The sequence below is a fragment of the Drosophila suzukii genome, chromosome Y, assembly GCF_043229965.1.
Source record: "Drosophila suzukii chromosome Y, CBGP_Dsuzu_IsoJpt1.0, whole genome shotgun sequence".
Lineage (NCBI taxonomy): Eukaryota > Metazoa > Arthropoda > Insecta > Diptera > Drosophilidae > Drosophila > Drosophila suzukii.
This window is the reverse complement of record NC_092085.1, coordinates 3,024,356-3,048,116: the sequence shown is the minus strand read 5'-3', so window position 1 is coordinate 3,048,116 and position 23,761 is coordinate 3,024,356. Positions and strand designations below refer to the sequence as shown.

The 23,761-nt window shown below is 44.7% G+C and overlaps 2 protein-coding genes across 2 annotated transcripts; one reads left to right on the top strand and one right to left on the bottom strand.

Annotated features, from left to right (window-relative positions):
• Positions 1-1,366: 1,366 nt before the first annotated feature.
• Positions 1,367-6,065, bottom strand: LOC139353647 (protein BCAP-like). Its single transcript, XM_070997991.1, has 5 exons — positions 5,574-6,065; positions 3,949-5,501; positions 3,766-3,857; positions 3,585-3,692; positions 1,367-3,244 (listed from the first exon to the last, which is right to left on the bottom strand). The coding sequence occupies exons 2-5, from the start codon at positions 3,998-4,000 to the stop codon at positions 2,846-2,848; spliced, it is 651 nt and encodes a 216-aa protein (XP_070854092.1). The 5' UTR covers positions 4,001-5,501; positions 5,574-6,065; the 3' UTR covers positions 1,367-2,845.
• A 12,220-nt stretch (positions 6,066-18,285) lies between these two features.
• LOC139353635 (uncharacterized) lies at positions 18,286-21,451 on the top strand. Its single transcript, XM_070997977.1, has 2 exons — positions 18,286-18,983; positions 19,922-21,451. The coding sequence occupies exons 1-2, from the start codon at positions 18,701-18,703 to the stop codon at positions 19,993-19,995; spliced, it is 357 nt and encodes a 118-aa protein (XP_070854078.1). The 5' UTR covers positions 18,286-18,700; the 3' UTR covers positions 19,996-21,451.
• Positions 21,452-23,761: the final 2,310 nt, after the last annotated feature.

The following is a 23,761-nucleotide window of genomic DNA, read 5'->3' as shown; positions in this document are numbered from 1 at the left end:
AGGAGTCATTTTTGCAAAGGCGGTGCACGGGATCAGAAACAGGAGCTCTCTTTTGGAAAAGGCGGTGCACGGGATCAGAAGTGCTAGGAGTCATTTTTGCAAAGGCGGTGCACGGGATCAGAAACAGGTCTCTCTTTTGGAAAACGCGGCGCACCGGACCAGAAGTGCGAGCAGTTCACTTTTGGACTTTTGGAAAACGCGGCGCACCGGACCAGAAGTGCGAGAAGCAGGGGACTCTTGCAAAGGCGGCGCACGGGATCAGAAGTGCGAGCAGAGCATATTTATGTGGACAACAGGAGTCTTTTGCCTTCGGGCTGATGCCAAGTGACCCAGGAAGGAGTTTACCTAGACGACCTCGAGGAGAGTGTGCCTGCCCAGGACCAGCGGCGGAGCACCCGGAGTCACGCGTGTGTGTGTGCGTGAGAGTCCCGTGCAATGAGAAATTTCTCGAAGGCCTCGATGCGGTTTCGCCATGTTGTTATTTTTCCCTTTGACTACTTTGATTTCTGATTTGATTTCCGAGCTGACTACACCGAGAGAAAGGGGTGGACCCAACTTTATAAAACCTGTTGCTCATTAATTAAATAAAAATATTTCTCAGATATTAAAAAAAACTACGCACTGCCACACCCTCTTTCCAAAGGAACTTCGGGAAATATTTTTTTAAAAGGAAAATTTATTCTTCTTCTATCACTGCCGGCTGTATTGAGCCAACTCGCGCCCGACTACACTGGGAAAACAAAATAAAGTAGAAACTCGAGTTACAAATGATTCAATAAAAATACCCCAATAAATGTATTTCTCGCCTGATTTTAATGCAACTCGTAGGGAAAAAAATCCAATCAAGCTGGCCACGCATAAATATGAATATTTCCAGACAAATGCCTAGATTTTAGGCCATAAATTCTGCCCTAGGGAAAAGTTGTCCCCATAATCGATCCCCTCTATCTCGGCCTTCTCGTAGCGAATGCTATGAGCCAGGCCCAAATGCGCGTTACCGGTGACGCTTTTCACTCTGCTACAGACACCGAATAAACTGTTTCTCTCACTCCGTACCCCGGTGGCTGGCACTCTACATCTCACGCCAGCCAACCGATTTTCGTATTAGACCTTTTTGTCCCATATCTTTACAAATATTTTCGGTAAAGAGACCCTGGCGGGACTGAGTATATCCCAGCCTACGAGACTTCTTTACAACTTTCAATGTTGTTTTGCGTCTGTTGTGTTTGCTTGCTGTGGCCGCTCGCTTGTGATTTCCGTTTGTTGCTGTTTTTTGAATATAAAATAAACGACGCGCCGAAAGTAATTGTTTCCACATTTCCACACACGACAGGCCTGTTTGCTGCTCTCTCTGCCCGGCAAACAAACATTTAGTGAATATTTTCTACACTTTTTGTTCGGTCGTGTTTTTTTTATTTTGCTAAAGTCACGTTGTGCCATCGGTATTGTTATACCCGTTACTCGTAGAGTAAAAGGGTATACTAGATTCGTCGGAAAGTATGTAACAGGCAGAAGGAAGCGTTTCCGACCCCATAAAGTATATATATTCTTGATCAGGATCACTAGCCGAGTCGATCTAGCCATGTCCGTCTGTCCGTCTGTCTGTCCGGATGAACGCTGAGATCTCGGAAACTATGAGAGCTAGGCTATTGAGATTTGGCGTACAGATTCCTGAGCTTCTTACGCAGCGCAAGTTTGTTTCAGTAGACTGCCATGCCCACTCTAACGCCCACAAACCGCCCAAAACTGTAACTCCTACAGTTTTGATGCTAGATAGAAAATTTTAACTGAAATGTATTGTTCTCAACAATACCTATCGATTGACCTAAAAAAAAGTTTGCCACGCCCACTAAAACGCCCACAAACCGCGAAAACCTGTGACGCCCACAATTTGCATGCTAGATAAGAAATTTTAACTGAAATGTATTGGTGTCGTCAATACCTATCGATTTATCCAAAAATAAATTTTCCACGCCCACTCTAACGCCCGTAACGCTTAAATCTGTCTACCGCCGGTAGGTGGCGCATTTTAATCTCGCTTTGCTGCTTGCATATCTCCATTTCCCTTTGAGTAACGGGTATCTGATAGTCGAGGTACTCGACTATATCGTTCTTCCTTGTTTTCGTTTCGGTTTTCGGGGAACAGTGCCGTTGTTCGTCTTGGGGGTCTAGTGACCTTGCGCGACCCGCACCATGGACCTGCGCAGCTGGCGTAAGGTCCTTATCCAGTAGGTCATCGAGTGTCGCTTCACCGAACACAACTTCATCACACTGGAGCAGTCGGACATCGATGCCTTCTTCTCGATCTACGTGCAAAAGGCCCAGGTGGCGCCGGTAGAGGAGAACGCGCTGCCGGCCCAGCCTGGGGAGCACCGCCCCCCCCTGCAGAACTTCCTCCGAGATCATTATCCAGAGTTCAGTGCCCACATAGATGGCCGTGGCCAACTTGTGACCTGCATTACTCATTTGCATTAGCCCAGCGTGTTTATCCACAGCATCTGCAAGAAGCTGCCGGAGCTAGTGCAGACCTGCATCGCAAACTTCTTCGGCCAGACGTTGGAGCAACAGCTGACGCGCCAATTTCTCCGCCAGTCTATGAACAATGTGGCTGTGATTTACCGCCAGGGCGTCCAGATCAGCCCCAGTCGTCCGAGCTGCAGCACCATGAGTCCCGAACTGACCATTGACACCACACCGGACACATCCTCGTCCACATCCGCATCGCCTCAGCCGCCGAGCAGCACGCCACAGATCCCTCATCCAGCACCTCCAAATGTCCGCCAACGAAATGCTAGCAGCGCACCCGGGAGCTGCACGGTGTTCGCGCCCAGCTGGAGGTGGTGTCCTACGAGAAGACCATGCTCGAGGAGCAGCAAACGGAGAAGGAGGACCTGATCATAGAAATGCTGGACAACACTGATGGGGCCAGAGGGTCAGGCTCGATGCTGTGCTTCTCGACGAAGCAAGCCACACTCTCGCTTAGCTCCAGCAAGATAGCGTTCTGCTTCTGCAGCTCTTTCCTCAGCTCGGCGTTCTCGTGCTCCTTCTCGCGCAGCTGCTTGTCGACCACAGAGCTGTCCAGATTCTCGGGCGTGGTGTTCGGGGACAGGGAACAGTTGAGCAAATCCGAGGACGCATTTAGAACCTTACGTCGGTTGTGTAACTCCTCTCGCGCTTCCTGTAGACAACGATCCAGCTCCTGCTTGTCGCGCTTCAGGCTGGATTCCTCCAGGCGCTGTTCCAGCTATTCAAGAAGAAAAACAAAAAAAATATAAATATATATTTATGGAATTTTGGGTAGGTATTATGTAGGTACTTTGAATTTATATTTCCTAAACAGCGCCCTTTTTCGCCAATATTAATTTTAGAATTATGTACCTAGTAGCTTTAATTTAATTAAATAATTAACAACCATTAAATATGAATTCAAAAATATTAATTTAACAAATAAAATTCCCTCTCAATACCAAAAGTGTGTACAGTTCCGACCCAAAGGTGACTAGTTTTTCGCTGATATTCACACAAAATTCGCCGGATTTAGTTCTTTTGTGTAATGCCCCCATAAAATCAGACAGGTAGCATACCTGCTCGACAAGCTCGGATTTTTCGGCGCGCAAATCCTGTAGCTTATCGTTAGTATCGGCTATAATGGCCTCCTTTTGGCTGCTTTCCTTCATCAGGCTTCGCTTCAACTGAAATGAGGAAAGTTTTATTATTGGTTTATGGCACCAAGTACCTGTGACCATCTGGTGGTCTACTACCTACATGATCGAACTCATTTAGCACGTTGTCGGCATTCTCACCATTCTGGACGGCGTTCTTGAGCTTGGCCAGTTGACTCTTGGCCATCATGTTCTCTGTAATGGGAAAAAACGATAAAATATGTTACTATCATATTTAACTACTATCAGAGGGATGTAAGCCACAAGATCTATGGGGCATTCTTACCTTTGTTTAGCGTTTTAATCAGATCCTCCTCCGCTTGCTGCCCTTCGAGCATGGTCTTCTCGTAGGACACCACCTCCAGCTGGGCGCGAACACCGCGCAGCTCCCGGGTGCGCTGCTAGCATTTCGTTGGCGGACATTTGGAGGCGCTGGCGATCGCGATGATCAGCTCGGCGGCTGAGGCGATGCGGATGTGGACGAGGATGTGCCCGGTGTGGTGTCAATGGTTAGCTCGAGACTCATGGTGCTGCAGCTCGGACGACTGGGGCTGATCTGGACGCCCTGGCGGTAAACCACAGCCACATTGTTCATAGACTGCCGGAGAAATTGGCGCGTCAGCTGTTGCTCCAATGTCTGGCCGAAGAAGTTTGCGATGCAAGTCTGCACTAGCTCAGGCAGCTTCTTGCAGATGCTGTGGATGAACACGCTGGGCTGCTTCACGCACGAGTAATGCAGGAGCAGTGTTTAGACGTACACGTAGTCCGCGGTCACAAGTTGTCCACGGCCATCTATGTGGGCACTGAACTCTGGATAATGATCTGCGTTGGAATAAAAATGGGTCTCATTATTTGGCTAGTTTTAAGCAACAAGTTAGGGGAGGAAAATCCTTGGAAAATCCCAAAACCTTTTCGAGGCGCCAAGGGAACTAGCTTAAAAGAGGACTTGAGAAGTGTACATACCCTTGCATGTCCTATAGTAATCTAAGGTTTCACTAAAATTGTATAAAATGGCCATTAATCCTTGAATAATCCTACTATTTCAACTAGTTTATTGACAATAAAGTGAAGTAAAGTAAAATGGAAGAAAGAAAATCCTTTGAAAATCCCAAAATAAGAAAATAACTAAATTAAAAAGGGGAATTTGATATGTACATATCTAAAAAGAATTTATATTCCCTTGTATTTATAATCACAATTCAATATTTGACTAAATAGGAATAAAATAAACATTTGCCCTTGAATAATACTTATATTTCAACTAGTTTTATTGAAATTAAAAAAAATTGCTCATATAATCAGTTCTATAAGTTAAATATCAAGTCGGTTAGGCTCTATACAAAGTCCTTCCTTTTCCCCATGAATGTTCCTATATCCAAAACATTTTTTTTTATCTAGATATGAGGTAATACACCCTGACAGTACTGAAATAATATACAATGACCATTAGTCCTTGAATACCATTATTTCCACTTGTTCTGTTTACAACAAAGTGAAATTCTCATATAATCAGTTCTTTAACAATCGACTCTGGTAGGTGCCTATGTTTTTTCTATATGAAAGTTCCTATATCAAAGGTGTCTTGGAATGTAGACTCATGACATTTGGGCAACCATGACTTTGAAAAAATAGTATCCCCTATGATGAAGGATGACAACCCTGTTTTTCAGGAGACATGACATGCAAAACTATTTCGGACTGGAAACGCTCCCCGGGCTGGGTCGGCAGCGCGTTCTCCTCCTCCACCTGGGCCTTTTGCACGTAGATCGAGAAGAAGGCATCGATGTCCGACTGCTCCAGCGTGATGAAGTTGTGTTCGGTGAAGCGACACTCGATGACCTGTGTCGGGAAATCGCGTAAGTGGATGGCATCGGGAAGACCTGCGAAGATCCCAGGATCTCTACTACTTACCCACTGGATAAGGACCTTACGCCAGCTGCGCAGGTCCATGGTGCGGGTCGCGCAAGGTCACTAGACCCCCGACGAACAACGGCACTGTTCCCCGAAAACCGAACCGAAAACAATACCGATGGCACAACGTGACTTTAGGAAAATAAAAAAAACACGACCGAACAAAAAGTGTAGAAAATATTCAATAAATGTTTGTGTTTGCCGGGCAGCGAGAGCAGAAAACACGTCTGTCCTGTGTGGAAATGTGGAAGCCTGTGCTCCTACTGACTGCACAACTGGGGCGACTAGCACTGGTGAGTTTGACACTTCCGTTCGACGGGCACAAGGACTACTAGACGCGAAAAAAAAATACACGGGGCACGGGGTACAAATAACATTTACTTTCGGCGCGTCGTTTATATTATATTCAAAAGCCGACGCTAGGGATGGGAGAAATGTATCAAAATCGATACTTTTCGTATAAAAATAAATATTTATATCGTGATATTTTTCAACTGACTTATCGCTGTTATCGCTATCAGCAACGTAAGTGACGGAAACGTAAGTGCGTAAATACAAATAAATAATTATGTCCTTCAAATTAGCGTCGGCCTGTTAGCAATGTCCGTCAAATTAGCGTCGGCCTGTTAGCAACGAAAGTGGAACGGTGGAATTTGGAACATGGGGGCTCTTTTTATTTTTAAATTTTCTCGCTTTTTGGGGACCAAATCGAAAAATCTAAAATGCTAGATTGTTAAGAAAGAAAAGATCTATCGATCTAGGTAGGTTTGAGACACATCCGAGGTCTATTAATGTTTCAAAAATGCATTTGAAAAATCGTGTCCCCACAATTTTGTTAACTGCTCCCCTCACAGAGGTTGTGCCAATATGCACGATAAACCAAGCTATTAAGGGTTAATTCAAGCTCCTTGTCTGAAAGTTTCATCAAAATCAAACCCACAGTTTTCGATAAAATAGCCTAACAGTACCGCAACCTCGGATTTTCCCCATACAAAAAAGGGGGGCAAAAATGAAATTACCTACTGCTCCGCTCCTAGAGGTTGTGCCAACATGCACGGTATATGGGTAGATAGGGGATAATCTAGGGACTGTTCTGTGAAAGTTTTATCAAAAACAAACCCACAGATTTTGAAAAAATTGCTTAACAGTTGGGGGTGTTAAAAAGGTTATTAAAAGGCCGTTTAATCCAGAAACGGAACCATTGGATACTAAGACATAAACCACAATGTAAACAGCTTAGCCATGACAATCATTCGACGCTAACTTTCTATAACTTTATACAGCTCTCACAGAGGTTGTGCCAACTTGCACGGTATCGCACTCGAAGGGGCATCATTAAAGCTAATTTCTAAATAAAATTCAGGCAATTCAAACCCACAGTTTTCGAGAAATTCAAGTATTTTCAATTATGGCTTTTGCCACGCGGTCACACTGTCCAGACCAACGAGAAAGCAAATTCAGCCAAGACATTTACCACGAAAAGGTATTTATCGATATATCGCCAAGTGCCAAGCAACGACCTACAACACTTAATTGAGCCAATCGAATACTTTTGGCCGCCAAGTATTGAAAAATATATATTTTATGTTTCAAATTTTCATTGTGATATGTATGCACCCCCTAATTGGTATTTATTTCCCTATTATTTTAATGTATAATTCATCGAAATCGAGCCAGTGGTTTGGTAGAATTTAACATTTTATTGATTTAAGAAAAATATAAAAATTACCTATTTGCTATTGTGGAGTTGCCATACTGCCGAACAGAATCCCCGTTACTTTGAATTAGAAGCTCGTGCAGAGAAGTAAAGTGAAAAGAAAATAAAAGCTGAAATTTATAATAAAACTTAAAACATAGATACATCATGTGTAATTTATTCGTATTAAAACTATTTTGCTGCTCGCTAATGCGATTAGTGTGAGTGCTGGCAGCGCGGTTGCCAAACGATTTAAAAATCGCTTAACAGACAACACATCCGCGGCCCAGCTTCATCGCGCCCAACATCCCAGCTTCCACAAAGTGCATATCGATTTCCTTCTGTGTCGACATGTTGATGTCCCAGTGCCACAGAGAGTCTGCTGCATCATTTCTAAGTCTCCTCCGGCTTTTGTTTGAGTTTCGATTCGTGACTTCTCCATCCTGGTTGAAAGTAAATCCGCTCGACACAAAAGGAGCGCGCAGAAGCACACGGAGCATAGCTGGTACAGCGAGGAGCACTCTTCAACTTCCTCCCTCCCCGGCATCGCTATCTTCGTTATCCTTATCATTATCCGGCATACGCGCGGAAACATCGTCCACCCCGAGTAAACAATGTTGGCGCCTGGAAACACTCAAGTGCAATATTTGGCAACAATAACTTAATGTCTACATAAGGTTTTTTCGGATCGTGACTGCAACTCCAGTGGCGGCTTATCAATGTTTAACCAGAGCTGCATAACAGGCGCAGAGCTACAGCAATAAGCCCCGGAGGAGATACTGCTGAGAAGACTTGGATATTTTTGAGAAAACATTTTTTTATTGGACGGAAGAGGCGAGCCCCAAGTGGTATGCATAGCCGAGGACATCGGGCAGGTGCTGAAATCCCATTCTCCCCCAACTAACATTCCGGGGATATGGCGACAAATCCGCTCTTAATTAATTAACATTTGACTTTGTGTACCGCCATGTGAGCTAATTAGAGGTCGCGACCCCCCGCATGGCGACCCCAATTAGTCGCCCCATTCGATTAAACCCGAGTGCGCTTCGGCTGCTTTCCGGAATGGTGTCATACCTGCCATAAAGCATGTCTGCCAGCCGTCAAAGGCGCCGTGTCAACACGACCATTGCACTTCTGCTCCGGCGGGACCAAGATGACATTGCATCACCACCATCGATTCCAGTGGGTCAACAGCCGTCCCGGTGACGGGGTTGCCATCCCCCCGACCCAGGGCTTAGTTCGGTGCGTGTGATTAAACAATTGCATGGCCGGGTGGGAAGCCCTATTTGCCTTTCGGAAAAGAAATTCCTGGAACGGCCCTTATTAAATTGCTCAACCTAAAAGTTTTGAATTTCTCACACGGACACCCTACAACAATTTGGCTCTCAAGTGGCGGCAATGTGACAAGTGGGGGTATTATTTCAAGTGCAGTGGCGTTCATGACTGGGACCCCGGGTGGAGCGGACGCGTCCGCAAAACATTACTCAAATCGCCCCTAATGGTGGTGTATTTATATTTCGGGGCACGGAGGCCAGCTGACCGACTCATGGACGCGCAACAATTCCATTTACAAATTATAGCTTCGGTGTTTTATAACATATAACCTCCTAAGCTTGGAAATAATTTTTATTTATTTATTTACAATCTGGTTTTGGGACAATTGCAAATTGCCACCAACCACTTAATTTAGCTATAGCTACTGGGCCTTAAGCTATTTACATATTTTCTGCAAAAGTTTATTTATATATAGTTATTAACAAAATTTAGATATTGTTATATAAGCGTATGGCCTTGATGAAATCATTGGCGCTGGCGCCAATTGGTGGATTTTGGGGATAGGGCATCAGGTGACTTTATGGAGAGGAGAAAGTGCCGCACGTTGTTTCGCGTACCGCAGTGCTCGCACTGGGGTGGGGGTTGTTTATTGAGAACATGCTCATGGGTGTATCTTGAGTGTCCAAAACGTAGTCTTAAGAATTTTGTGAGATCTCTGCGGTTGATGTTGTCTTCGGATGGGATGGTGTATTCTTTAATTGATCATTTCTTTTCGTTGACATATTTGTAGTGGTCAGATGCGTTTTATCAGATCGATTCCATTTGTTTTTTGAAAGTATTTTAAATGAATAACTGTGTGTCTGTGAAGTTATAGTTGCATTCCATAACCTGTGGGCTTCTTTTGTTGTGAGCTTCTTTTGCTGCTAGGTCTGATGTGTCGTTACCTGGAATCCACAGTAATATAATCTTTGGTTGGTGGCGGTTGAGGATGTCTCGAGTACGAACGGTATAGAAAGACGGCACAAGTGAAGAACAAGTGACGCTCCATATAGTAAATTGTATGGGATGTCCGCATTTTCACAAGTGAAAATTCAAATGAAAATTTTTCGAAGTCCCACGGGATTTTACTTGTTCCTTTTTTTTCGGCCAAAGAGCTAGTGGGATGGCTCTGAGGGCGCCGAGCTGAAGGCTACCGAACGGGTCGCAGGTTGCGGATAGCGAGCGCCCTGGTTCTCCAGGGTAGCTACGAATAAGCGTGGAAGTTGGACACGGCCCGGCTACCACCAAGCCCCCAACACGAAGCGCAAATAAGTAGCCCCGGACAGTCAGCGGGTATCTGCGCCGTAGCAGTACCGACGTCGCGCTTGTGCTGCCGCCTCCGACAAATAGCTCACACACACCCCTGCCCACACGCTCTGTACCTACCTCTTCCCTACCCACACAACTCATCTCACCCCGGGCTGGACTAAGGTGTCACTCGTACCGTGCCGAGAGTCAATCTGGCTGGGAGCCCGAGTCATCAAACAACTCAGTCTCAAACGGTGAGCTCAGGCAAGTGGCGACCGCCTGTTCTAATTCAGCCTTACCCGGGTACGGCGGATCTCTGCCCGGGTAGACCTGTCCTTTCTCCGCAGCTCGTGGGAATTAACATGAAGAATTTAACAAATATAAAACTAAAAGACTGCACAAGACAAGAGCCCGACACTCTTATAAAGTCGGAAGTCGTAACCAACGACGAAAGAAAGAGCAAGATCACGGCTCTGACTACCCCAGTCCACGTGACGTCCACCCCTGCCAAGGCCAGCGAACAACGCAGCCGGCTAAGCCCAACTCGCCATAGCGACAAGCCCAAGCCTCCCACCAGCGTATGTGTGGCTAACAAGCCACTCCAACCTGAGGGTAGCGCTAAGGCCGGTCTCGTGGTGAGTACCAGGGCAAAGGAGTTTAAAAGGGTACCACCTAACCAGGCAGGACCTCTTGAAAGAAGGAAGGCTTCTAGGATCCTCAAACGGCTGGCCACCAATCCGATACGGGAGGATCAGACATCGAAATTGGATTACCTGAAAATCCAAGAGGACATAGCCTGGGCAAAGGCAATTATCCTTCGACTTCGACATCGCTATGACCACCACCCACAGCAACAAGCGAGAGAGGTTGATGCAGTCAGCTCAACCAGCGAGCAAGAAGGCTAAGGTAACCAACCGCGGCACATGGTCGAGATCCTTTGCGGAAGTGGTAAAGGATCGGAAGATCATTGCTGTCATCGACCAGAGCGTTGAAGGCGGAAGGATCCCAAGAAACCAATGGGGTCTGGTTAGACGGGCCCTTGCATCAGTGGCCTTGAAAGTGCTGGACGAAAACCCAGGCCCGCCACCCGATTGCACAGATGCAGGGTGGTACCAGGGCAATGTAATGCAGAACAGTCAAAACAAAGAACAAACCCCCATTGTGGAACCCAACCCTAGCGAAACTTAAAAGAGAGTGTAGAACTTACTTCAATAAAGCTAAATACAACAAATTTATAAAATACAAATTAGAATATCAAAACGAAGAGCCTGGGCTAACTTCTGCAGTGGTATAGAATCTACTGCGGAGGCATCCAGACTCAGAAAAATTCTAGCTAAAGCTCCAGCGACCATTGGCTATCTTAAAACCAATGCTGACAGCTGGACGGAAAACATTCAGGAAACCCTTGAACTACTATTAGACACCCACTTCCCTAAGAACACCCATGTAGTGGAGGACCTCCACATAGAGGAGAATTTAGACGACCAGAGTATTGACAACATTTCAAACCCTGGCCGCATTCAGTGGGCTGTCAACTCTTTTAAGCCCTGCAAATCACCTGGCCCAGATGGGTTCTTCCCGGCCCAGTTACAACGGACACTAGATATGTCCCTTCCCTGGCTGACAGCCATCTTCAACGGCTGCCTTGCTCTAAACCATATTCCAACAAGGTGGCTGGACGTTAAGGTAATTTTTATACCGAAGCCGGCAAGCCCTCCCACACCAACCCAAAGGACTTCCGCCCGATCAGTCTCTCTTCCTTCTTGTTGAAGACCCTGGAAAGGCTAATCGACACCCATATCAGACTAACCATCGACCATAGCCTACTCTCTGACGCACAGCATGCGTACCGTAAGGGTAGGTCAACCGATACCGCCCTCCACTCTCTAGTGTACAGTACAGAACGAGGCTTCCGCAATAAGGAATACTCTCTTGTAGCGTTTCTAGACATAAAAGGCGCCTTTAACAACGTCACCCCAACGGCGATTACTTGTGCTCTGACTGAACTGGGCATTGAGTGGCCCATAGTGGGACTCATACACACCATGCTAACCAGCAGGGTAGTGCACTTCACTATGGGACCGGCCCACTCGACCAGGAACGTCAGTAGAGGAACCCCCCAAGGGGGCGTACTCTCACCTCTTCTATGGGTTTTAGTGGTCAACAAACTGCTTTCACTCCTAGAAGAGGCGGGCACAAAAGTGGTAGCCTACGCGGATGACGTGGTTATCCTACTGCAGGGTAAATTCCCGCAAACCCTTTGCAATCTAATGGAGACAGCCCTATCCACCCTCTCCCGGTGGACAGCTGGCTGTGGACTGTGAGTTAACCCGGAAAAAACCGAACTAGTTCTCTTTACAAGGAAGTACAAGGTACCAATTCTAGTTCCCCCAAAACTACACCAAACGCGCCTAACCTTTAGCAACCAAGCAAAGTACCTAGGTGTCATTCTTGACAAAAAGCTCCTCTGGACTGATAGCATCCTAGATCGCACACGCAAAGCGGCCATAGCCCTCTTCGCTTGTAAAAAAGCCATGGGGAGGAAGTGGGGTTTCTCCCCCATGATAGTTCACTGGCTATATACTGCAATAGTCAGGCCCATTCTACTCTACGGAAACATCGTTTGGTGGCCTTCTCTAGATAAAAACTGTAACCTCCGGATCCTTCACAAGATCCAAAGAGGCGCAGAGCTCTGCATCAGTGGGGCGCTGCGCACTACCGCCACTGAGGCACTAAATACAATTCTCGATCTCCAACCCCTGGACCTACTTGCCAAAAGCTGGGCATCAGCCACAGCGCTGAGGCTCCGTGAAGCAGCGGCATGGACAACAGGCTCCACGGGTCACTCCAATATCCTATCAAAGCATTCACCCCTACCACGTTATACAGACTACGCCCCACCCATAGTCGACTTCAAAAGAAGATACAAAATTTATATACCCACCCGTTCAGACTGGGACAACCTCCCACATAAATTCGTAAACGCCGTCAACATATACACTGACGGTTCCAAGCTTAACTCCCAAACAGGTGGGGGAGTCTTTTCCCCCGAACTAGACTTAAAAGTCTCATTCCGCCTACCAGACCACTGTAGTGTTTTCCAAGCGGAAGTGATTGCAATTCAGGAAGCCACTACCACTAACTTCAGGAAATTCATTTTCTGATTTCTCTGATTTATTTTCCAATAAAAAAGTCTTTCTTTTTAAATTCAACTTTTCTAAAACTCTTTTGTAATTTAGGAAAAATCGTTTCTGCCATTTTTTTGGAGCATTTTTTTGCTTAAAATATCCACTATTGGCAATACAAAAATTTTTACGTAAAGACGTAAGAATTATTTGGTACTCGTTTTCTGACAAACGGCCTGACGTCCCTATTAGTCATAGCTCTAAAGCGGCTTCTATAGCCTTGGTCACGTTTACATTTTTATTTCTGAAAATAACAAGAAAATATTCATGTAATTTTTTTAATTTTTAGGGGAGAGGTCGGAAAATTAGGAGGTCTGTAAGTTGGGACACTTTGAGCTTGTATGTTGAGTCGCCTTTGAAATTGGGGAAAATGTGATCGTTCAAGGATCGTGTTGTTTCTTATTATTATCTGGTCTAAGTACTTTAAAAATGGACTGGAAACAAGTTAAGTCGAACTAAACTTAATTTAACAAACATGAGTATATAGTTTATAAAAGTTTGGTGTACTTTTGGTATAAGTTTTAATTGCTTTTAAAATTCATTTCAACAAATGAGGTGTCATTCGACGCTTATTCACAGTAAGAATAAAACTAGCTAAATAGCCGGGGGTTTTTAGCCCCACCGTATCCAGCAGCTCCAATTTTCTAAAATTTTACTTTTACACTTTCACCGCCTTTTCTCCCAAACAAATCTATATTTCGAAAGTCTTGGTATGCAATCTTTTTGGTTTTTACGATACCTTTCGATGTGTGTATCACTCGTTACGATCGTTATCAGGAGCGTTGGCCAAGGATTCGGAGGACCCGGACAAAGGTTTAAGGAAGGCGATGACCAATGTAAAAAGCAAATTAACGTAACACAAAATTAGGCTTACTAAAAATAATTGTCCTTTAACAGAAAATATTTAAAAGTATATACAAATTTATGTATTTTAAATTCTATAAGTGAAAACTTATGGAAAAAATCTGATTTTCACAAGTGATTTCACTTGGGACGTATCACTTGCAAGTGATTTCATAAGTGAAAACGCATGGAAAAAATCTCATTTTCACAAGTGATTTGACTTGGGACGTGTCACTTGCAAGTGATTTAATAAGTGAAAACTCATTGAAAAATTCTGATTTTCACAAGTGATTTCACTTGGGACGTGTCACTTGCAAGTGATTTAATAAGTGAAAACGCATGGAAAAAATCTCATTTTCACAAGTGATTTGACTTGGGACGTGTCACTTGCAAGAGATTTCATAAGTGAAAACTCATGGGAAAAATGTTATTTTCACAAGTGATTTCACTTGAGACGTGTCACCGGCACGTGACAGGCCATACGAAAAATGGGTATAAGGAACAAGTGAAATCCCGTGGGACTTCGAAAAATTTTCATTTGAATTTTCACTTGTGAAAATGCGGACATCCCATACAATTTTCTATATGGAGCGTCACTTGTTCTTCACTTGTGCAAGAGGACATGTCCCACGGGATTCACAAGGTGATTCACAAGTGAAACTTTTTTTTTGAACTGAAGGGCTGTAACTTTAGTTACCAACACCAATAACCAATCTTTCTATACCGTTCGTACTCGAGACATCCTCAACCGCCACCAACCAAAGATTATATTACTGTGGATTCCAGGTAACGACACATCAGACCTAGCAGCAAAAGAAGCTCACAACAAAAGAAGCCCACAGGTTATGGAATGCAACTATAACTTCACAGACACACAGTTATTCATTTAAAATACTTTCAAAAAACAAATGGAATCGATCTGATAAAACGCATCTGACCACTACAAATATGTCAACGAAAAGAAATGATCAATTAAAGAATACACCATCCCATCCGAAGACAACATCAACCGCAGAGATCTCACAAAATTCTTAAGACTACGTTTTGGACACTCAAGATACACCCATGAGCATGTTCTCAATAAACAACCCCCACCCCAGTGCGAGCACTGCGGTACGCGAAACAACGTGCGGCACTTTTTCCTCTCCATAAAGTCACCTGATGCCCTATCCCCAAAATCCACCAATATCGTCAGCGCCAATGATTTCATCAAGGCCATACGCTTATATAACAATATCTAAATTTTGTTAATAACTATATATAAATAAACTTTTGCAGAAAATATGTAAATAGCTTAAGGCCCAGTAGCTATAGCTAAATTAAGTGGTTGGTGGCAATTTGCAATTGTCCCAAAACCAGAATATAAATAAATAAATAAAAATTATTTCCAAGCTTAGGAGGTTATATGTTATAAAACCCCGAAGCTATAATTCAGCTGGCCTCCGTGCCCCGAAATATAAATACACCACCATTGGGGGCGATTTGAGTAATGTTTTGCGGACGCGTCCGCTCCACCCGGGGTCCCAGTCATGAACGCCACTGCACTTGAAATACTACCCCCACTTGGCACATTGCCGCCACTTGAGAGCCAAATTTTTGTAGGGTGTCCGTGTGAGAAATTCAAAACTTTTAGGTTGAGCAATTTAATAAGGGCCGTTCCAGGAATTTCTTTTCCGAAAGGCAAATAGGGCTTCCCACCCGGCCATGCAATTGTTTAATCACACGCACCGAACTAAGCCCTGGGTCGGGGGGATGGCAACCCCGTCACCGGGACGGCTGTTGACCCACTGGAATCGATGGTGGTGATGCAATGTCATCTTGGTCCCGCCGGAGCAGAAGTGCAATGGTCGTGTTGACACGGCGCCTTTGACGGCTGGCAGATATGCTTTATGGCAGGTATGACACCATTCCGGAATGCAGCCAAAGCGCACTCGGGTTTAATCGAATGGGGCGACTAATTGGGGTCGCCATGCGGGGGGTCGCGACCACTAATTAGCTCACATGTCGGTACACAAAGTCAAATGTTATAATGTAGACATTATTATGTAGACATTAAATTATTGTTGCCAAATATTGCACTTGAGTGTTTCCAGGCGCCAACATTGTTTACTCGGGATGGAGGATGTTTCCGCGCGTATGCCGGATAATGATAAGGATAACGAAGATAGCGATGCCGGGGAGGGAGGAAGTTGAAGAGTGCTCCTCGCTGTACCAGCTAAGCTCCGTGTGCTTCTGCGCGCTCCTTTTGTGTCGAGCGGATTTACTTTCAACCAGGATGGAGAAGTCACGAATCGAAACTCAAACAAAAGCCGGAGGAGACTTAGAAATGATGCAGCAGACTCTCTGTGGCACTGGGACATCAACATGTCGACACAGAAGGAAATCAATATGCACTTTGTGGAAGCTGGGATGTTGGGCGCGATGAATGTGGGCCGCGGGTGTGTTGTCTGTTAAGCGATTTTTAAATTGTTTGGCAACCGCGCTGCCAGCACTCACACTAATCGCATTAGCGAGCAGCAAAATAGTTTTAATACGAATAAATTACACATAATGTATCTATGTTTTAAGTTTTATTATAAATTTCAGCTTTTATTTTCTTTTCACTTTACTTATCTGCACGAGCTTCTAATTCAAAGTAACGGGGATTCTGTTCGGCAGTATGGCAACTCCACAATAGCAAATAGGTAATTTTTATATTTTTCTTAAATCAATAAAATGTTAAATTCTACCAAACCACTGGCTCGATTTCGATGAATTATACATTAAAATAATAGGGAAATAAATACCAATTAGGGGGTGCATACATATCACAATGAAAATTTGAAACATAAAAATATATATTTTTCAATACTTGGCGGCCAAAAGTATTCGATTGGCTCAATTAAGTGTTGTAGGTCGTAGCTTGGCACTTGGCGATATATCGATAAATACCTTTTCGTGGTAAATGTCTTGGCTGAATTTGCTTTCTCGCTGGTCTGGACAGTGTGACCGCGTGGCAAAAGCCATAATTGGAAATACTTGAATTTCTCGAAAACTGTGGGTTTGACTTGCCTGTAATTAACTCAGAAATTAGCTATAATGATGCCCCTTCGAATGCGATACCGTGCAAGTTGGCACAACATCTGTGAGAGTTGTATGAATTAATTAAAATTTGCATATATATTTTGATGGTTGATGTCACGGGTGCATACGATTTCTCGCTGGCCTGGACAGAGTGACCGCGTGGCAAAAGCCATAATTGAAAATACTTGAATTTCTCGAAAACTGTGGGTTTGAATTGCCTGTAATTTATTCAGAAATTAGCTAAAATGATGCCCCTTCGAATGCGATACCGTGCAAGTTGGCACAACCCCTGTGAGAGTTGTATGAATTAATATGCAAACTTTAGTTTGCATATATATTTTGATGGTTGATGTCACGGGTGCATACGATTTCTCGCTGGCCTGGACAGTGTGACCGCGTGGCAAAAGCCATAATTGGAAATACTTGAATTTCTCGAAAACTGTGGATTTGAATTGCCTGTAATTTATTCAGAAATTAGCTAAAATGATGCCCCTTCTAATGCGATACCGTGCAAGTTGGCACAACCTCTGTGAAAGTTGTATAAAGTTATAGAAAGTTAGCGTCGAATGATTGTCATGGCTAAGCTGTTTACATTGTGGTTCATGTCTTAGTATCTAAAGGTTCAGTTTCTGGATTAAACGGTCTTTTATTAATCTTTTTAGCACCCCCAACTGTAAAGCAGTTTTCTCAAAATCTGTGGGTTTGATTTTGATAACATTTTCACAGAACACTCCTTAGATTATCCCCTATCTACCCATATACCGTGCATGTTGGCACAACTTCTAGGAGTGGAGCCGTGGTAATTTCATTTTTGCCCCCTTTTTTGTATGGGGAAAATCCGAGGTTGCGTCACTGTTAGGCTGTTTTCTCGAAAACTGTGGGTTTGATTTTAATGAAACTTTCAGAAAAGGAGCTTGAATTAACTCCCAATAGCTTGGCTTATCGTGCATATTGGCACAACCTCTGTGAGGGGAGCAGTTAAGAAAATTGTGGGGACACGATTTTTCAAATGCATTTTTGAAACATTAATAGACCTCGGATGTGTCTCAAACCTACCTAGATCGATAGATCTTTTCTTTCTTAACAATCTAGCATTTTAGATTTTTCGATTTGGTCCCCAAAAAGCGAGAAAATTTAAAAATAAAAAGGGCCCCCATGTTCAAAATTCCACCGTTCCACTTTCGTTGCTAACAGGCCGACGCTAATTTGACGGACATTGCTAACAGGCCGACGCTAATTTGAAGGACATAAATATTTGTTTGTATTTACGCACTTACGTTTCCGTCACTTACGTTGCTGATAGCGATAACAGCGATAAGTCAGTTGAAAAATATCACGATATAAATATTTATTTTTATACGAAAAGTATCGATTTTGATACATTTCTCCCATCCCTAGCGTCGGCTTTTGAATATAATATAAACGACGCGCCGAAAGTAAATGTTATTTGTACCCCGTGCCCCGTGTATTTTTTTTTCGCGTCTAGTAGTCCTTGTGCCCGTCGAACGGAAGTGTCAAACTCACCAGTGCTAGTCGCCCCAGTTGTGCAGTCAGTAGGAGCACAGGCTTCCACATTTCCACACAGGACAGACGTGTTTTCTGCTCTCGCTGCCCGGCAAACACAAACATTTATTGAATATTTTCTACACTTTTTGTTCGGTCGTGTTTTTTTTATTTTGCTAAAGTCACGTTGTGCCATCGGTATTGTTTTCGGTTCGGTTTTTGGGGGACAGTGCCGTTGTTCGTCGGGGGTCTAGTGACCTTGCGCGACCCGCACCATGGACCTGCGCAGCTGGCGTAAGGTCCTTATCCAGTGGGTAAGTAGTAGAGATCCTGGGATCTTCGCAGGTCTTCCCGATGCCATCCACTTACGCGATTTCCCGACACAGGTCATCGAGTGTCGCTTCACCGAACACAACTTCATCACGCTGGAGCAGTCAGACATCGATGCCTTCTTCTCGATCTACGTGCAAAAGGCCCAGGTGGCGCCGGTGGAGGAGGAGAACGCGCTGCCGACCCAGCCCGGGGAGCACCGCTCGCCTCTGCAGAACTTCCTCCGAGGTGAGTTCGGGTATTTTGCATTTCCAGCCCGAAATAATTTTGCATGTCATGTCTCCTGAAAAACAGGGTTGTCATCCTTCATCTATTTTACTACTATACTATACTATTTTTTCAATACTATACTATAGGGGATACTATTTTTTCAAAGTCATGGTTGCCCAAATGTCATGAGTCTACATTCCAAGACACCTTTGATATAGGAACTTTCATATAGAAAAAACATAGGCACCTACCAGAGTCGATTGTTAAAGAACTGATTATATGAGAATTTCACTTTGTTGTAAACAGAACAAGTGGAAATAATGGTATTCAAGGACTAATGGTCATTGTATATTATTTCAGTACTGTCAGGGTGTATTACCTCATATCTAGATAAGAAAAAAATGTTTTGGATATAGGAACATTCATGGGGAAAAGGAAGGACTTTGTATAGACCCTAACCGACATGATATTTAACTTATAGAACTGATTATATGAGCAATTTTTTTTAATTTCAATAAAACTAGTTGAAATATAAGTATTGTTCAAGGGCAAATGTTTATTTTATTCCTATTTAGTCAAATATTGAATTGTGATTATAAATACAAGGGAATATAAATTCTTTTTAGATATGTACATATCAAATTCCCCTTTTTAATTTAGTTATTTTCTTATTGGGATTTTCAAAGGATTTTCTTTCTTCCATTTTACTTCACTTTATTGTCAATAAACTAGTTGAAATAGTAGGATTATTCAAGGATTAATGGCCATTTTATACAATTTTAGTGAAACCTTAGATTACTATAGGACATGCAAGGGTATGTACACTTCTCAAGTCCTCTTTTAAGCTAGTTCCCTTGGCGCCTCGAAAAGGTTTTGGGATTTTCCAAGGATTTTCCTCCCCTAACTTGTTGCTTAAAACTAGCCAAATAATGAGACCCATTTTTATTCCAACGCAGATCATTATCCAGAGTTCAGTGCCCACATAGATGGCCGTGGACAACTTGTGACCGCGGACTACGTGTACGTCTAAACACTGCTCCTGCATTACTCGTGCGTGAAGCAGCCCAGCGTGTTCATCCACAGCATCATAAATTAATATTTTTGAATTCATATTTAATGGTTGTTAATTATTTAATTAAATTAAAGCTACTAGGTACATAATTCTAAAATTAATATTGGCGAAAAAGGGCGCTGTTTAGGAAATATAAATTCAAAGTACCTACATAATACCTACCCAAAATTCCATAAATATATATTTATATTTTTTTTGTTTTTCTTCTTGAATAGCTGGAACAGCGCCTGGAGGAATCCAGCCTGAAGCGCGACAAGCAGGAGCTGGATCGTTGTCTACAGGAAGCGCGCGAGGAGTTACACAACCGACGTGAGGTTCTAAATGCGTCCTCGGATTTGCTCAACTGTTCCCTGTCTCCGAACACCACGCCCGAGAATCTGGACAGCTCTGTGGTCGAGAAGCAGCTGCGCGAGAAGGAGCACGAGAACGCCGAGCTGAGGAAAGAGCTGCAGAAGCAGAACGCTATCTTGCTGGAGCTAAGCGAGAGTGTGGCTTGCTTCGTCGAGAAGCACAGCATCGAGCCTGACCCTCTGGCCCCATCAATGTTGTCCAGCATTTCTATGATCAGGTCCTCCTTCTCCGTTTGCTGCTCCTCGAGCATGGTCTTCTCGTAGGACACCACCTCCAGCTGGGCGCGAACACCGTGCAGCTCCCGGGTGCGCTGCTAGCATTTCGTTGGCGGACATTTGGAGGCGCTGGATGACGGATCTGTGGCGTGCTGCTCGGCGGCTGAGGCGATGCGGATGTGGACGAGGAATGGTCAGTTCGGGACTCATGGTGCTGCAGCTCGGACGACTGGGGCTGATCTGGACGCCCTGGCGGTAAATCACAGCCACATTGTTCATAGACTGGCGGAGAAATTGGCGCGTCAGCTGTTGCTCCAACGTCTGGCCGAAGAAGTTTGCGATGCAGGTCTGCACTAGCTCCGGCAGCTTCTTGCAGATGCTGTGGATAAACACGCTGGGCTGCTTCACGCATGAGTAATGCAGGAGCAGTGTGTAGACATACACGTAGTCCGCGGTCACAAGTTGGCCACGGCCATCTATGTGGGCACTGAACTCTGGATAATGATCTCGGAGGAAGTTCTGCAGGGGGGAGCGGTGCTCCCCAGGCTGGGCCGGCAGCGCGTTCTCCTCCTCTACCGGCGCCACCTGGGCCTTTTGCACGTAGTTCGAGAAGAAGGCATCGATGTCCGACTGCTCCAGTGTGATGAAGTTGTGTTCGGTGAAGCGACACTCGATGACCTACTGGATAAGGACCTTACGCCAGCTGCGCAGGTCCATGGTGCGGGTCGCGCAAGGTCACTAGACCCCCAAGACGAACAACGGCACTGTTCCCCGAAAACCGAAACGAAAACAATACCGATGGCACAACGTGACTTAAGCAAAATAAAAAAAACACGACCGAACAAAAAGTGTAGAAAATATTCACTAAATGTTTGTTTGCCGGGCAGAGAGAGCAGCAAACAGGCCTGTCGTGTGTGGAAACTTGTGGTCCTACTAACTGCACAACTGGGGCGACTAGCACTGGTGAGTTTGACACTTCCGTTCGACGGGCACAAGGACTACTAGACGCGAAAAAAAACACGGGGCACGGGGAACAAATAACAATTACTTTCGGCGCGTCGTTTATTTTATATTCAAAAAACAGCAACAAACGGAAAACACAAGCGAGCGGCCACAGCAAGCAAACACAACAGACGCAAAACAACATTGAAAGTTGTAAAGAAGTCTCGTAGGCTGGGATATACTCAGTCCCGTCAGGGTCTCTTTACCGAAAATATTTGTAAAGATATGGGACAAAAAGGTCTAATACGAAAATCGGTTGGCTGGCGTGAGATGTAGAGTGCCAGCCACCGGGGTACGGAGTGAGAGAAACAGTTTATTCGGTGTCTGTAGCAGAGTGAAAAGCGTCAGCGGTAACACGCATTTGGGCCTGGCTCATAGCATTCGCTACGAGAAGGCCGAGATAGAGGGGATCGATTATGGGGACAACTTTTCCCTAGGGCAGAATTTATGGCCTAAAATCTAGGCATTTGTCTGGAAATATTCATATTTATGCGTGGCCAGCTTGATTGGATTTTTTTCCCTACGAGTTGCATTAAAATCAGGCGAGAAATACATTTATTGGGGTATTTTTATTGATTCATTTGTAACTCGAGTTTCTACTTTATTTTGTTTTCCCAGTGTAGTCGGGCACGAGTTGGCTCAACACAGCCGGCAGTGATAGGAGAAGAAGAATAAATTTTCCTTTTAAAAAGAAAGAGGGTGTGGCAGTGCGTAGTATTTTTAATATCTGAGAAATATTTTTATTTAATTAATGAGCAACAGGTTTCCTAAAGTTGGGTCCACCCCTTTCTCTCGGTGTAGTCAGCTCGGAAATCAAATCAGAAATCAAAGTAGTCAAAGGGAAAAAGAACAACATGGCAACAACATGTGTTCAGATATGTAAGAAAATATTCTTTATTTAAATTCTTGGTTCATGTTTTTTTTTTTCTCAGTGCTCGCAATTAACGGGTTAGGTTAGGTCATGGTTTATAAATTCTAGCCTACTCTGGGCGAAACCGCATCGAGGCCTTCGAGAAATTTCTCATTGCACGGGACTCTCACGCTCTCACGCACACACACACGCGTGACTCCGGGTGCTCCGCCGCTGGTCCTGGGCAGGCACACTCTCCTCGAGGTCGTCTAGGTAAACTCCTTCCTGGGTCACTTGGCATCAGCCCGAAGGCAAAAGACTCCTGTTGTCCACATAAATTTGCTCTGATCGCACTTCTGATCCCGTGCGCCGCCTTTGCAAGAGTCCCCTGCTTCTCGCACTTCTGGTCCGGTGCGCCGCGTTTTCCAAAAGTCACCTGCTCGCACTTCTGGTCCGGTGCGCTGCGTTTTCCAAAAGTGAACTGCTCGCACTTCTGGTCCGGTGCGCCGCGTTTTCCAAAAGAGAGACCTGTTTCTGATCCCGTGCACCGACTTTGCAAAAATGACTCCTCGCACTTCTGATCCCGTGCACCTCCTTTTCCAAAAGAGAGCTCCTGTTTCTGATCACGTGCACCGCCTTTGCAAAAATGACTCCTCGCACTTCTGATCCCGTGCACCGCCTTTTCCAAAAGAGAGCTAGTTAAGCTGTGCCGCCGCGTTTTGTTCAAGTTTTCGGCTGCTCTGGGTTTTTTCCACTTGTCGAAGTTTCGGTACTCCTTTTCTATCGCTCTTCCCTTGGCGCGTGCCAATTTTCGGGGGTTGTTTTCCTCCTCGATCGCATGTCCTCTCTCGCTTGCTCCTGTGCGGCGCTGCACTTATCGTGGTGAATATTTCGTTGCTCTCCTGGTGTGTGTGTGTGTGTGTGGCTACTGCTGATGTGAGAACGGAGGGGGAAAAGGTAAACAGAACTGTTCGTAACCAAGGTAACTCGGATCGATCTAGCATGGTTACGAACACGGGTCAAGCGCACGCAAGCTCCAACACGACGGAGTTGCAAGTGGTCAGCGAGCCGAACATACCACCAATGCAACTTATACGGAACAGCGACCAGGCGCACAGTGGCAGCACAATACAGTGCCGACGCTGCAAGTATGGGACAGCCAGTCACGACGATTAGTGGGTCAGCAGCCACGAGCCGCATACTGCTGACAGTGCAGCATAGACGATAAAATGTAGGTGAACCCAATATGAGGCGTAACATGTCAGCTAATATAAGCACCCAAGTTCCGGGTCATGATTGTATTTAA

Excerpts from the sequence above, each read along its gene's own strand:
- LOC139353647 (XM_070997991.1), bottom strand. The coding sequence starts at position 4,000 with ATGCTCGAAGGGCAGCAAGCGGAGGAGGATCTGATTAAAACGCTAAAC. Across the intron at positions 3,858-3,948 it reads GATTAAAACGCTAAACAAAG|AGAACATGATGGCCAAGAGT; the intron begins GTAAGAATGCCC and ends TTCCCATTACAG. Across the intron at positions 3,693-3,765 it reads TGCTAAATGAGTTCGATCAT|TTGAAGCGAAGCCTGATGAA; the intron begins GTAGGTAGTAGA and ends TCCTCATTTCAG.
- LOC139353635 (XM_070997977.1), top strand. The coding sequence starts at position 18,701 with ATGGACCTGCGCAGCTGGCGTAAGGTCCTTATCCAGTGGGTAAGTAGT. Across the intron at positions 18,984-19,921 it reads TCTGCAGAACTTCCTCCGAG|ATCATTATCCAGAGTTCAGT; the intron begins GTGAGTTCGGGT and ends ATTCCAACGCAG.